At 43.1% G+C, this 15,889-nt stretch overlaps 1 protein-coding gene across 4 annotated transcripts in view; it reads left to right on the forward strand.

Moving 5' to 3' along the window:
* Positions 1–15,889, forward strand: part of LOC119466021 (dystrobrevin beta) — a 31,072-nt gene that overhangs the window by 606 nt on the left and 14,577 nt on the right. For all 4 annotated transcript variants that reach the window (XM_049657616.1, XM_037726508.2, XM_049657617.1 and 1 more), the window contains exons 2-8: positions 1,345–1,510; positions 3,301–3,381; positions 3,948–4,161; positions 5,161–5,246; positions 7,165–7,316; positions 11,550–11,655; positions 13,781–13,947. In XM_049657616.1, coding sequence (XP_049513573.1) covers positions 1,453–1,510; positions 3,301–3,381; positions 3,948–4,161; positions 5,161–5,246; positions 7,165–7,316; positions 11,550–11,655; positions 13,781–13,947 — 864 coding nt within the window. In that variant the 5' untranslated portion in view covers positions 1,345–1,452. The remainder of the gene's footprint in view (positions 1–1,344; positions 1,511–3,300; positions 3,382–3,947; positions 4,162–5,160; positions 5,247–7,164; positions 7,317–11,549; positions 11,656–13,780; positions 13,948–15,889) is intronic.

Below are 15,889 nucleotides of genomic sequence, written 5' to 3' on the forward strand. Positions count from 1 at the left end.
GAGCGTGATCGAACCGATGGCTTCTCGTTTTGTGTACACAAACAGCCTTATCTAGTTCTTTTGAAGGATGCTGCCAAAAATAAGTGATCCAGCCTCGTGGCGTATCGTACACAATAGTGAGCAATCATGGTTCGTCCGACCATTGCGAATGTTCTTGGGGGTCCTGCGACACGCAGTTTCGCTTTCCAACGCGCTTTGCGCGGGCTAGTGCGAGGCGAGCACATGCAAACAGCTTACGGTGGTGCAGCGGGTTGTCAGTTTTGTTGCAGTTGATATAGGTGTTTCTGCAGAAATTATATCTCGCATGATTTAATTAGATTGGAACTGCTGTAGTGCAGCATGGATATAGCTTAAGTTGCTCATTTGGGGTCTAAGCTAAAATGTCTAACAAAATATTGCAGAGCCGACTGTGACAATTTGGTCTATACGTTGCTTAGGCAGAGAGCACCCACTTTTGAAATGCACAGATGCAGCAAACGTTGCGAAGGTTTACTGGTGCACAAAGTGTTTATCGGGTCAGGTATGTGAACAAGGATTGCAGAGGAAGCAAATGTATGTTTAGAAGAGCATCAATTTTGCAGTGTTAATTATTTTTTGACTTGCATGTGATACCTTAATTGTATGAATGCTTCAGTTTACTTCCTTAAAGAGCTCTATATTATAAGTGCCTCGCATGAGAGACTGGGTTATGTTAAAAAATAAAAAATATATTAATTACATTTTATTGTTATGCAAGCTGTGTTATTTCCAGAGAAGTTGATGAGCAGCTAGTGGACCGATGCAACATATGGTGGTGAGGGCTGTTGTAGTTAAGTGCTGTCTGAAAAAAAGTGGGAACATTTTGGCAAAAAATTCACAGTGGGAGCAGTTTTATGGCAACACTGTTTGCAGAAATTGAGTGCAAAAGCGAATATAGGGATAGCATAAATAGATAAAGACTACAGAACTTGCAGAAGTGGTTGATCGGCCTGAAACTGATTATGCTTGCTTTAGCTTCTTGAAGCATGCAGCCAGGTATTCTGTCATATGATTATCATTGGGAATTTCATCCGTCACTAATCTATTACAGCTGAAAACTGAATGCTGAACTGTTCACCACATTTTGAAATGGCCACCATGTATTTGATGCAAAATACCTGAATTCAGTGCATTCATGTAACAGATGCTTGTGTAGATGTGCCGGCTGGTTTCTGCAACACCGAAATTGTTCTCTATCTTCCCAAAGCTTTTAGTTTGTGTGATGCGTGAGTTTGTCAAACTGTTGGCTGCAGTCTTTTGTAATGCAAAATTACAGCCCGTGCTCTTGGCATTAAAAAAAAAAAAAAGAAGGTATTGTCTTTGCAGCATTATGGGCCAGTGGGGGGCAGCTGGCCAATCAACACGTGGCTACAGTTGACTGACAAGTGAAGGGAGTCTGCTCTCTTGGTGGAAAACCAGATCACGGGGTTCAGCATGGAGTACCAAGATGAAGAACCAGGAGCAGACGTCAAGTTGCTCATGGCTGAAATGAGTGAGCAGGCCGACTGTTTTGTTTTCACGATCTACAGCAGGGATCCAAAATGTGTGGTAACGCATGCAGTGCATGAGGCCAGCTTGACTCTCTGAGTTATTCAGCCTTATTCTTTTAAGTTGGACTCTTCCTTCCTGTACACAGCTCTGCCTGTACCTGCTTGCAGTGTTTGCAGCCACATGAGACTTTTCTGGATAAAATTTGCCATCTAAGTTTTTAGGACTTTTACCTGTGCAAGTTATACTTAGTGTTTGCATTACAGTGAAGTCTCATTGGTCTCTTGTCTGAAGTCTCTCGTGTGTCATGTGTGCTTCTGAGATGTGCAGTCATGCAAAATTTCACTTGCAATAGCAAGTTTTGCTTAATGTTCACGCTGATTTGTGTCTTCTTGTGTGAAGCATCCTGTATGTCATATTTATAATTACAAAAAAAAAAAAAAAGCGGAGAGAGAGAGAGAGAGAGAGATAAAGAAAGAAACGTGTTGGGAAAGGCAGGGAGGTTAACCCGAAAAGATTCTGGTTTGCTACCCTGCACTGGGGGAAGGGGAATGAAAGGTGGAAAGAATAGAGAAGAGAAAAAGCAGTCACGAAAAAAATACAAGGAATAAAAAAAAATAGAGGAGGTTGGAAACGTCTCTGAGAACTATAGTTTGTCAGAAAGTCCACTCGAGCGTAAAAACTTCAAGAGTACCTTGACTGACTTGTTGTGTGACGACTGTATAGGCCGGCGTTCCAGGACTGTCTGCTCCGAAAGCGGCCGGTCGTCAAGACGCGCCAGCGCGGTCGCGAGTGACTGCCTATGTGTGCTGTATTGGGGACAGTGACAAAGTACATGCTCGATAGTTTCCTTGTCGCGGAAAATGACACAAAGCCTGTGTACCTTAATCTCCGAGGCAGTAGTAAGCATTTGCCAAATGAATGCTAGATGGCACCACAATGCTGTGCTGCACAAACTTGGAGGCTTCATCAAGGCATGTAGTATCTGTGCCTTGCTATGCAAGTTTGCTAACGTGTTCTTGAAGCAACAACATGGATATCAGCAGTACCATGTGCAAGAGAAATCTGAACTTCCTATTGCAGGTCCTTTCAACCGCAGATTTATACAAAGAGCCTTCAATTTTTCTTTTTATTCTGTTGGGGCCAAGATTAAGGTATTTCAAACAGCCTGCATAAAATTTACATAAAGTTTTAGTTAGGTACATGTATGGATACAGTTTCATTTTTATGCAGCTTTTTTTTTGTTTTAATCCAACTCCCCATATTTACATTATTTATGCTTCAAGATAAGCCCGTTTTTTACATAGTATCTGTAGTTGCATTATCATTCAGTTACAGAAAGACACTTTAGGATTCATGCGATTATATATGTTACTAAGAAATTCCTAACATGGTGTGCTTTTATTTGCTGAAAATTTGCTGATTGTGTGCTTCACTTGCACGAGATTCCATAGGATGCAGGTGCGTCATCTGTAGAAAATGTTCATTTCCAAATATGTTGCATTGAAATTGGTAAACTTGGCCACAACAAGTGACAAATATCAATAGCAAGTAGTTATTTCCTCACTATAATGTCATTTAATTAAACCTGTGACACTACTGATAAGTGATAACCTATTAATGCAGTAAGAGTCGGAAGGCCATGCTTGTTGTTGACCCCTCTTCGTTTTTGTAATAGTTCTTGCTAGGCATCATATACATCGAAATGCTTTTCATGCTTTTTAACATACATTGCATTTTTGTAGAGTGTACTGCTTTTTTTATGTGATGTTGCTCATCTTATGGCCTGTGCAGAGAACCAGAACTTTGATGTGATCCGGTTTGCCTCCTACCGAACAGCCTGCAAGCTTCGCTTCATTCAGAAGCGGTGTCAATGTAAGAAACTGGCTTAGTATTCTTACCATATTTTTAAATATTTCTTTCCTTATAGTGTTCTTAATGTTCTTGCTGGTATACCTTGACACTCCTAAAGTCTCACCTAGGCTTAAAACTAAGTGGTATCTGATGGACAAGTGTTTCAGTTGACATGTGTTTGTAAAGACTGCTGGCTAATTCAGTTTTCAGTGTACTTTTCCAGCTCACACTTATTTAAGTCATACCTCAAAATATTATGGGTCGTCTTGTATATCACCGCATGTGTACTCCTTTAGTGCATTTAAATGTGGTCTCTATTTTGAAATTGTCCTAAATTAAATAGCATAAATACAAAGTACTTCATTGCCGTTAGTGGTTGAGAAGCATAGTGATTACTAAGGACATGTTGGAAACAAACTGTAGGGAGACTTTGGGCTGCAGCTATTGACAACTGCAGGCAGAAGTATCTTGAGGGCTTGTTTTTGAGCACTGTGAATTCTAGGCATAAAACTGAAACCTGGTTCGCTACATGTAGAGGTCACGTTGTGCAGTACAGGACACAGGGCTGCATCTCTCTGAATGTGCAGTGCATTTAGTGGACCTGTGGAACCTGATCGAGGCCTTCCGTGAGAATGCGTTCAATGCTATGGATGCCCAAGCGCCTCTTGGGGTGACGCGGGTGCGTGCCCTGCTGAACTCCCTGTACTACCAGCTCAACAAGCGCCTTCCCCCCAGCCAGCAGCTGGATCTGCCCCACTGCGTCAGCCTGCTGCTCAACTGGCTGCTTGCCAGCTATGACCCGTCAGTATGGACGTCTGCTTGAGCCCACCTTTTGAGTTGGGAACATAAGTACTTCAAAGGGACACTAAAGGAAAATATTAGGCTAGATTGGTTAATTAGACATCTGGAATTCGAAGTAGGCCAATCTTACCTATGTGAGCGAATAATTGGTAATCCAGAAAGGACATGAAAATGAAGGACGAATATTTATCCTTTGTGTGGAACTGCATTGTCTGTCCACCCTATAATTTTAGTCCATTTCTCTGTTATTACCTGGAGCTGTATTTTTAATCAATTGCTTTTGAAGATATTACTTTCAGTGAATAACTGACTGACTAAGCTGATAGCCAGGATGTCCATCAATCCAATGAGGCGTTAGTTAGGCTACATGACACCTCACAAAAAAGTTAGTCTCCTTTTGAAAGTGATCTCTTGAGAATATGGCCTCAGCATGTTGTTCCCATTGAATTATTATTCTGCCTGTAATGTGATAAGACTGCTTCTTGTTCCTAGTGAGTGATCTTTTTTTCGAGTGCCATCCAATCATTGTTGCTTTACGTATCATCTGTGGTGCAGCCCCAGTTAGTAGGCAGCATGCTTTGCTTGCTTCCTTTTGCCACACCTTGTGGGCTTGTCACATGACTCGTACACAATTTCTGAACGAACCGAATATGTGGTATCTCCAGCTGTGGCATTCTTTGTGGAAGCACTGGCATGGCAGCCAAAGCCACCGAAGCAGTGCGTGGTGCTAGACTTGCATGCAAGTACTGCGTCATAGAAAATGGGGTAACACTTAAGCTCACAATTGTCATAGGACACGCACGTACCCTTTTGGGTAACAAGGTGAACCACTAGGAGATGAATTCATTTACAATACCCCTCAGCCACTGCTAAAGCCTTCTGGTGATTGTTGGCTGATATTGCACCTCTTTTCCAATTTCCATCATTTACAGTTCGCTTTGGCTAATAGTGATGTCACGTTTGTGTTGCTTACTATACAAACCTATCTGGTGCATGCAGGGAGCAGCAGGGCTGCCTGCGGGTGCTCTCCCTCAAGGTGGCCCTGGCCATCCTGTGTGCGGGCAAGCTGCTGGACAAGCTGCGCTGTAAGTGCCACTTCCCTCTCCCAGCAAAATGCACACAGACTTGGTGCATTTAGTGCTGCCACTAAGTCAGCGCTACAGAACGATCTTTCCTGCACAGTCCCTGAAAACAAGGAGAGCATGGACAGGAGGGCCAACTCTCCAAATTAGAAAGGCTAATTGGTGTAAACTCATAATTTCTTTAAAATCACACAATCAGTATTTTTATCTCAAGGTTAGAAAGTGTGGTAAAGGTAAAAAGGCTGCAAAGCTGGGCCCTGCTCCATATGAAACAGTTTGGCAGTGCATGTGCGACACTGGTAGATTTTACAATACTCATACCAAGTCACTTAATTGGAAACAAAGTAGCTGGTTAGGGAACAGATGAAGAATTAATCTGTGTGACATTAGAACTAACATAAAAAAAAGGACAGCGCATTCTGTGCCACGAGATGCTGCCAATGAATTCTCTTGCTGTCTTTGCCTTGAACTATGTTAACTATAAAGCTATGAAGGAATTGAAGAAACTATGAGCCAGCATGATATCATGCAACCAGTATTTGCGAGCCAACTCTCTATGCAGTTGTTTCCTTGATTTTTCTCTTTCCCACACATTGCTGCCATGTCTGTAACGTTTACCTGGAAAGCGGACACAGAAACCGGAATGGGAGGACATTAAAACTTATTGTGGCATGCTCACGTGCTGAGCCAACTTTTTGGTGGCCTTCAGCTTTATCACATGACACTCCTTCAAATTTCTTTTCTCTATCCATGTGTGAAGCACTTGTCCTCTCCTCTGAATTTGTTCTGTACTTGTTGTGTTGTTGCACATTTTCCAGTAAGGGTAAACTCACCACTGGTGTCAGTGTGAGTAGGTTGCCAGATGTGTGAGGAGGCCCCAGTTAAAGCATGCAGTGAAGGCATGGAGGGTGGGAGCATACATCGATGCCGTCGGGTGACAAATAGTAAAAGCATGAATTACTGTGATACGACCAATGAGCACCGCCGCCATTGTTACCAAATAGTCCTGACATTTTTTATGCTGTCTGTTTGTGGTGAGCAGAGTTTCTCCTGTCTTTCATTGCTTTTAATTTGAAGTGCTCTTTGTAGAAAGTGTTTTTTGCTGCATGTTAGGGAGTTTTTCTGCCATCACCAAGGTGCAGTCTGTTGCACTGCAAACATGCTCATTTGGTGTGGTGAAAATTTTTCTGTGATAATTATTGGACTAAGTGCAGTATAATCAACAAACAGGTGAAGCAAGGAGTGATCAAAGTGGTGTCTTAGTCATGCAGGAACTAAATGGAGGAATGGCTTGAGCTCGTTTATTGTATGCATCTAATTTAGTCTAAATCACTTATGTAATCAGACATTTCAAAGTTGGTGTATTGCAAGGAGGAAGATGAAATGTTTGGCTCCACACTATAAGCAGGTGTTCTAATTTTTTACTTTTCACTGGTGGGGAAGTGGGCATAAGAGGGACTGACTGATACATGCTTCACACTTGTGGGTTCTTCTCTCTGGTACAGTTTCAAAAACCCTTTCCAAATTCTGGCTTCCTTTTCAACTGCTACTCGGAGTGTAGAGATTTTGGCTTGTTAGTACATCATCTTTAATGTTTTTCAGCGTAGCACAACCAGTACAAGGACACAGAGAAGGAGCAAGGCACACACAGCGCTAAATGTGGGTTTTGTTTCTTCTCTGCGTCCTCGCACTGGTTGTGCTACACTGAAAAACCTTTAGGATGCCATTCGGAGCTCAAGCAACCTGCTCATAGCTAGTTGCCTTAGTCAGCATGAAGTCTCGGGTAATGCACCAGGCAGTGTAACCAATAGCGGTGGGGTTGCGTTCGGTAACATAGGGTTTGTGGAGAGTTTAGTACCAGGGAATGCCTGCAAACTATGGTGCACTGAAGCACATCTTTATGTGGCCCATGCCTGCACAGACCTGTTCTCGCTGCTGGCTGATGGCAGCGGGCGGCTACCTGTGTCCCGTTTTGGGCAGCTCTTGGAAGAGGCCCTTGTGCTGCCTGCCTCTGTGCTCGAGTCACCTAGCTTCCACTATAGCGAGTCACTGCCAAACAGCATTTTTCACCAGGTAGGTTATCTGCAGTGGTGATAGTTCCATGAGAGGTGTTAGGATGCTTAAGTTTGGTGGCATCGCATCTTAAATCATTCTCGCGAAGCGCATGCGAAAAAAGACACGCATGCAGGAGAGGATGAACACCCAAAACACTATGTGAATACATTTTTGTTTGAAGTAGCATGTTGTGCATTCATCATTTTCTGTGTCTCATTCATTTTGCTGTGTTTGTGTGGGCTTTGCAAGTACCCTTGTATAGTTTTTTTTTTTATGTCTTGTGTGAACAAATGCACTATGTGGAGTACTTAGTCTATTCATCTAGACTATTGCTTTCTAAAGTTCACATTGTGATCCTGACATTAGGTCAGGATCAGCTGCTGGCTGCAGAAGAGTGGATGCATTGGGCAACTGCATTCAAGTAAAATGGTGGCAAATGACTATGAGGCATCAAGGAAATTAATCAAAGGCCAGACTGCAAACTTTTCATCAAGCCTGAAATAGAAGCAATTGCATCAAAAGTATTGCTCTGGTTTTTGAGAAACCTCGCGCCAACAAACAGTCACTTTTCTCGTTACAGACAGTCATTTATCTATTGTCTACTTCTTCTTTTTTTCAACTTTTCTTGTGCTGACTTGCAGGTCAGCTGCATAACTAGGCAGTTTAAAAAACAATGGAAACACAGTAATCGGATTCTGTTAGCCCAGCATTCACGAGAACCCAAGTACGTGTCATTGATCCTTCACTTTTGATACGCTGAGCCACTTGTGTCCGCTACTTCTAGGACTTTCGGTGTGCCTATATCAAGCACAAATATAAATTTAGCTTGGTTTTGTGGTACTGCTCTTGTAACACCAGTTATGTCATAATGCATAGCTAAGAAGATGAAGGGGTTGTGTTTCGTTTTTTTTTTTTTTTTTTTTTTTTTTTGTGGTTCTCGTGAGTGGTGCAGTAGCAGAGTGGGGTATCATTCACCTGGGCCTCCCAAAAATTGTTCAGCACATTTCAACCAGCTTCCCAATTCCAGCAAAATAGTCTTGCTTACTGCTTTGTGGTTGCACCAACCTTCCTGTTTTGCACCAGTGACACTGCTCTTGGTGTCGCAACAGCAGTGGAAGCACTCTGGCATTGGTTGCGATAATCTTCACAGGAACACAGTGTGCATAGCCATCATAGCTGGTGGTGTGCAGCAGAGCAGAAACAGAAAACAAAAGAATGGTACCACGACGTAGAAATTGTAGCCAGCTAGTGTACTGGGCAAGTAAGTTGGTGTGCATCCATGGCAGAACTACAAAAAGAGACATGGTGCTTTTGTCATCACCTTTGCTTGTGCAATTGTTTCCTTTTGTGCTCTTTCCTTTTGTGGCCGGCGCGGGGTGGCAGTTCGCAACGTACGACACGGGAACGGTCCCACAGTTGCGACGCAACTGCGGGGTTACGAATGCATTGGGTTCTATGGAAGCTGTGCCGGGACCGGCCGAAAACGACGTAACAGCCGGGAAAACACAGCACCCGGGAATGTAACAGCGGGGTTATACTGTAACACTATACGACGCCATCGTTACGCCCGCTCTTCGTTTCCGATGCCTCGCGCTTGTGCGAAACGACACGCATCCACGCATCCAGTACCTGGTGTGACATTCCAAGGATGAGTGCTTCGACGAAAACGGAAAAAGCGTGCGCGTTACAATCGAGGGCGCATTAGAATCGAGTAAATAGGGTAAGCGTTTCTTTTTCGAATTTTCGTGCCGAACCTGCATATAACGAAATCCTCTTTATAACGAAGTTTTTCGGGAATTTGTCAATTTCATTATATCAAGTTTTAACTGTAGATCATAATGGGTAAGATGTAATTTGGTATCATATTTGTATTGATGGGCATATGGTGAATCAATTTAAAGAGTAGTAAGATAACATGATAATTGAGACATAGGGCTAGGGTAAGTATGTGAAATATAATATAGGCGAATAATACAGATTCCCATTTTCATAGGAAAAGAATGGTGTGCAGAACAGTAGCATTTTGCGCAACTTCAATTTATTTCACAATACTGCCAGCTTCCTTTTGGGAAGCCCAGGCAGGAGTGATACAAATGTCACATGATTTCAAACTCTTTCCTCAAGGAAACAGAAAAAAAAAAGCAAGGAAAGCGTATTTTAATACACAGTACAAAGAAATACGATGGATGGATGGATGCAAAACTTTAATAAAAGTCTTGAGATACGCGACTCAGCGCGCAGCGGGCCGCTCCCACGTTGGGACAGTCAGGCCATGCCCGGCCGCCGCATCGTGGGCCCTCTGGACAGCCCATAGTTGCGCCCTGACATTGGGGTGCAAAAAGCAAAAAAGAAGCAATGAGCGCATAACATTACAAGTATGCCTGCACTGCAGATAAGAAGGAACCTGGAGTGGTTGAATTGACCAAGCATTCTGTAAGGGCGTCCCGTTTGCGAATTGTTTTGGGCAGGAAGGAAGAAAGATATGCATTTCTTCTAGTATGCGGCAATAATATTGTTTTATTGTGGTTACCTCTGGTCTGTCGCAATTCATTAAATTGCATATAGTTGTCAAATCTCATTTTAGTGTGGTTGTTAACTATGTTTTTGTAGACGGTGCATTTTGTGGCGAGTTTCTAGTGTCTGAAGCCCAGATCTTAAATTGGTGACTGAAATGTGCCAGTCATAAGGATCGCAGATAAATTTAAGTGCTTTCCTTTGTACTTTTTCGATAATGTCTATGCCAGCCTTTGTGTGAGGGCCCCAGACAATATCTGCAAACTTGAGCATTGGCCTAATGACTGTTTTATATGCCATTAATTTAGTAGCACTAGTGCAGTTTTTAAACGGTGCTTTAATAACCATAATTTATTCATTTCTGCTGAGGAAACGTACTGAACATGAGCGTTATAGCTTATCTTAGAATCAATTGTAATTCCAAGATATGTGAATTCCTCGAGTTGTTTAAAACCTATATTATTTATCTTGTAGATGCAAATTAGAAAATTTTTTTATGTGTAATAACCATATGCGCACATTTCGCGATGTTTAGAGTCATATTCTACTGGATACACCAGTTGTGTATTGCTATTAAAGAGTCGGGTAAGCTTGATTGGTCATCCAAAGATTGAATGCTCGAACAAACAATAAAGTCGTCCGCAAAAAAATGGCACCACATGGAAAATTTGCAAGCCAGGTCATTCAGGTAGAGAATAAAGAGAAGTGGCCCTAAAACCAAGTCCTGTGCACCCCCCGAAAGTACAGAGGCGAGCAATGAATTCAAAGCGCCTATGCTGACAAATTATTTTCGATGCATCAAGTACGAATCAAGCCAACGCAAAATTTGTTCGCTGCATACGATGCTTTTTAGGTGTATCATCATTTTTTTGTGTGAAACCCGATCGAAGGCTTTCTCGAAATCTAAAAAAACATTATTTACTTGTCCGCGTTGGTCCAAGATTGCCAGTATTTCATTAGTCATATGAAGTAACTGCATAGTGGTCGAAAAGCCACGCCTGAATCCGTGCTGACTCTCACAAAAGAACTCATTGTTTTCTAAAAGGTAACTTAAATGCTTAGAAATAAAGTGTTCCATTACCTTACAAGAGGTGCAGAGTAGAGAGATAGGTCTGTAATTTTCTGCATTAAGCTTGTCTCCCTTTTTTGTGGACTGGGACTACTTTGGCGACTTTCCAGTCATTAGGTAGATCCCCTTCGTTTAAGCTTGTGTTAAATATTATGAACAGGTATTTCACAAAGCATTTGGTGAACCAATTTAGGGGGAATGTCCCCCAATGGGGGAATGTCATTCCTACTGTTTAGAGCTGCTGCAATGCAGACACATCTTTGCATGAAAAATATAGATGAGATGGAAAAGTGCAACTTTACAGTATATTTCTTCTATAAAGCACCTATACATTTCCAGTACATTAAATATGCAAAACTAAGAGCAAGAATGTAAAAAAAGCCGTGTGACATAATGCATTTCACCTCAACACCAAACAGCAAAATTAATAGAACGATAAGATGCTTTCTCCTGCAGCATACCATCTAGTTATTGTAGTTTTTATACATATATAACATGACTGCTTGTATAACACAAATATAGACTTTTTTAAATCTGAAGAAAAAACATAGGTGTACAAATATAAAATGACTTGACATCATGCAAAACAATCAAAGCCAAAGGCTGTAAACAGCTGAAATGATGGCATGAAAATTGTTCTTAATTATTGTTTGTGGGGCTCTGTGCAGTCTCGAGTGACGCTCAACGAGTTCCTGTCCGTGTTGACCAGCGATGGAGGTCCCGAGTGCCTGATATGGATGCCCCTTCTCCATCGCATGGCCAACGTGGAGAATGGTATAAGTGGCTGCAGCTCTAGTTTCTGTACTGCATGGGTTATCACTGCTTGAGTCAAGCACAAGCGAACACACTGTTTGAGGCCAAACACAACTTGAACAATCTTAAGGTACATGTGCAGAAAAGCTGCCTTGTAAGATTGGGGCTGAACGGGAGTTATCTTAAATGTTACAGCATGAAGTGGAACACCGACGAGACAACAGAGGCAAAGGCACACAAGTCAGTCATCCCTATGTCCTAATTTGTGCTGTAACATAAAGGACAATACAGAACCAACTAGCACAATCTGTCACTACAGTTAAACCTTGATGTAACCAAATTGATAAGATCGGCAATGTACTTCGGTTATATTGACATTTTGTTGTATTGAAATTCAACCTTTTATGCGAATAATTAGTCACCGATGGATTTTTCTCACCTGAAAGGGGTGGCAAAATTTTTCAAATTATTGGACAATTTGAAAAAGCAAATCTGAATGAAACAGAATTCATTTTATTGAATTTTAGAGTCGGTGACAAAAAATACGGTTTCATATCCCTGTCGATGATATCTTCATATTGGTGGTACGAAACGACGCCAACGACACTTTTGCGTCCACATCCACTTTGCCGCCGCGGCTGATAGCGTCACCTGCAATGGGATGATTCATGAATATTGCCGGCAGTAGGAAGCGAATGCTTCGTCTGCCTCTCGCTTCAAAGCGTCTCCTAAACTCGAGATTACGCAACATCCAGTACTAAACGCCTGGGAAGACAGTGCACATGATGTCACACCATCCTCTCTTTGCATACATGGCAGATTACTCCTAAAACAGGACGTGTGGGCTGCGTATGTGCTCAGCCGCACTGACGGCCATGCACAGCCAAGGCCACACTTCAAATGGAGATACACGCCATGCTGCCTCCCCTCACATACCCCTCGCACGCGCTTGATCACATTACCGCGAGCTCACTCTTCTTGCCCCATTTCCCCTTGCTCGTGCGGGAAGACTGCACACATCAAGCCACCATCGTTCTCGGCTCACCCTCACATGCTTTCACTCGCCCCCAAAGCACACATTGCATTGTGCGTAATAGGATCTTATCACTTTGAACTTTATGGAGAACAGGATGCTGCTCTGCTTCGGCGATCGCTCTCGGTTACTTGGCACATGATTTGAGAGGTGCGTTCGCAAGCAGCCACGGGTAGTTCAACCATTTGACCATCTGCGTCCACAGAAGTTTTCGTTTATTGTCTCCGTATTTCTTTGTGGTGGCAGTGAAATTTCGTTATATATTGAAATCATGTGGGGTCTCACACATGCTCTTGGGACAAAGGAACAACAACACAGTAGCGCAAACAATCAAAAGGGCATTTATTGCACCTTTCATACACTAATGCACACTAGCCGAATTACAACCAATAGAACATTCACATGGGCGCGCGACAAATCAAGTAAGTCCGACTCACCGCGACCCGATAGCGAGCGAATACGTTCGCCCCATGCTGTGACACCATCGCCTAGTCATTCACGTGTGCGGTCACGCGAACGGTGGCGCGTTCGAACGATCCGTGTCCGTCCATACCGGTGCCCCGCTCCGAGCCACGCGAGACGTCTCGCGAAGCGTGAATCGGCCCACGCGCGGGACGTCCGTGTCGCTCACCGATCCCAACCCAAAGAGGAAGCGCCCTCGACCTTTCTCTCCCAAGTCACCCCGCCGTTCGGCGGCGTTGGCATCGCGACACTCGCGCCATCTCCCGCAATGCGCCGCAACCACCACGACCACCACTGGGCTTAGCCACGCGGAGAAGCCGGACTACTGGAGACATACGGTGAAAACAACATCAGGGGACGCGTGAGAGTCGCGCATCCCCACAACACTTACCCTTACCCGTGTAGTTTCCTTACTCTTGAACACGGTATCGAGCACTCAGTGCTGCTTTGAAACAGTGCCTCTGCCTGAGCGAATTGTTCACAGCTCTTGACATCGCAATATGCAAGGCTGGACTTTCGTGGGTCTCATGAGACAGAATATTCTGTCGCCTAATGTGATGAACTAGGCCACATCTCCTGCATCCGTGCCTTTGAACTGTAGCAGTGCAGTGCACCCAGTTATGGCTAGAGTGTGCTGCATATGCCGTGCAGTGCTGCATCCGGTGCAGTGTGACGGCTGCAACCGGGACTCCTTCTTGGGCTTCCGGTACAAATGCCAACGCTGCTACAACTACCAGCTTTGCCAGGACTGCTTCTGGCGGGGCCGCACCTCGGGTTCGCACACCAACCAGCACGAGATGAAGGAGTATGCCATCTACGTGAGTCTGTGCTTTGCTTTTCATCAAATGCAATGCCTAATGTTTGAGAGCCTTTATGTAAGGCCAAATGTATTTTATAAATAGCAGATTGCAGTGTGTGCACATGCCAGAATTGTGTGATGCTGTTTGTAAATGCAGCTAGATTGCCAGTTCCCACTGATATGTTTCATGCTTGACTACAGTTTGATTTTGTTTATGTTTGTAAGCTTCATTTTTTGCTCTTTTCTCCTGCTTTGTCGCAATGTTTCTTGTGTACAAGCTGTTAAATAATTTGGCTCTGGTTAATTTTGTACTTTCCGTTATACCCTTCTGCCTTTGACTGGTCTTTCACACTAGTGAGCAGCGTATTTGCATCATACACTGCCTACATTTTTTGAATTACTATAGTTCACCTGGGACTCTGCACACGGGTCTTTTTGTCTCTGAAATTGTGGTTGCTAGCTCTTGGTTGTTCCATTGTGCAGAATGTGCACCAATTAAACTCGGTAGAGGTTAACCTTTCTTTCTCCCGTAAGATAAGTTCAAAACTATGAGGCTGGACTACAAATTATAATTTAACGAGATCTTGAAAAGGCCCCCTTTAGTTGTGAACAAACATGACGTGGTTGATCTACTCCCTTGTCCAATTTTGAAGTCCTGCACTAGTCAATGTTAGGCCCTTGTTCTGACCTCACATCCTCCTCTTAGGTAAAGGCAATAAGGCATGTGTTGATCGTGCCAGTGAAAGAAAACTGTGTATCGTGTTTCATGATTTTACCATCCCTTATCTCGGCATGCAAATATGTTCCCACACGGAAGATTATCACCTGGGGGAATGTTTTGTCCTAAAAAAAAAAAAAAAAAAGGGTGTTAAAGGTCTATTCACAATTTTCTGTGCCCTTATCTGGTTTCCAACTCCAGGGGGTGACCATTTTTGGTATGGTGTGGGCTGTTGTCAGAGTGAACATGGAGTTTGTGGTATAAACGCAAATTTTCCACAGTGACAAGCTTGTACACACCTGTCTCTCCAGCAAATGACCTGATGCAAGCAGGGCTAGCTCCAGTGCATGTGTGTGCGCAGTGCATTTATGCTGTTTTGGCTAGCATCTACCTCTAGGATGCCTCCAAATGTTGGCCACACGCTTGTTTGAAGTTTATTTTATTTCCAACAAGTTGCAGGTTTGCACTAATGGTGGAGTGCAATATATTAAACAAGTTGTTAATACTTTGTTTCTACAGCACATAAGGCAAATAAATAAAAGTTTAGTTGGGCTGCGTCACTTTTTCTGCATCTTGCTCAAGACATTTGAACAAATGCAGTGCTGTGACAGTAAGCTTGCTGGTAAATTAGTGCGATTTTTGTTTTGTTGTGTGTCTCTTTTCTTTCCTTTAATTTTTTGAAGGCATTATTTTGTTGGCATGTTATGACAGCAGATGTGTAACTCCTCTCTCATGTGTTTAACTCCTTTGTTATCTTGGAAGAGACTGTGATCCAGCGATCTGCACTCTGTAGTGAGAAAGTTGAAAGCCGAAGTGTACCAGATTGGCTTAAATTCTGGAACCACACTTGTTCTTTGCTCCGAAACATTTTGACATATTTCTTGTCTGCCATAATTTTTTGTGCATTAACCATAAAGCAATTGGAGCAAGTTCAAGAGGCCCCGCACCAGGTTTGGCCATTTTAAAGAGACAAGCACAATGCATACTTCATTGTGCTGATGATCATGTCTGCAAAGTATTACAGCACAGCAAGCTGTGAAACAGCTTGCTGTGCTGAAATTTCAAACCAGATGTCCTTCCTCACGAGGAAGCACCGCTCCCAGCCAGAGTCGAGGTAACACGCACAAACACTGTGCGAACGCACATCTCCGCCAATAATAAACCGATTTGAAAAATTATTTCAGTAAAACGATCCCTAGATGGTGTTTTAGAACTTCCAGCGTATAACCTAAATTTGCAAAGG

Source organism: Dermacentor silvarum, chromosome 10 (genome assembly GCF_013339745.2).
Source record: "Dermacentor silvarum isolate Dsil-2018 chromosome 10, BIME_Dsil_1.4, whole genome shotgun sequence".
Classification (NCBI taxonomy): Eukaryota; Metazoa; Arthropoda; class Arachnida; order Ixodida; family Ixodidae; genus Dermacentor; species Dermacentor silvarum.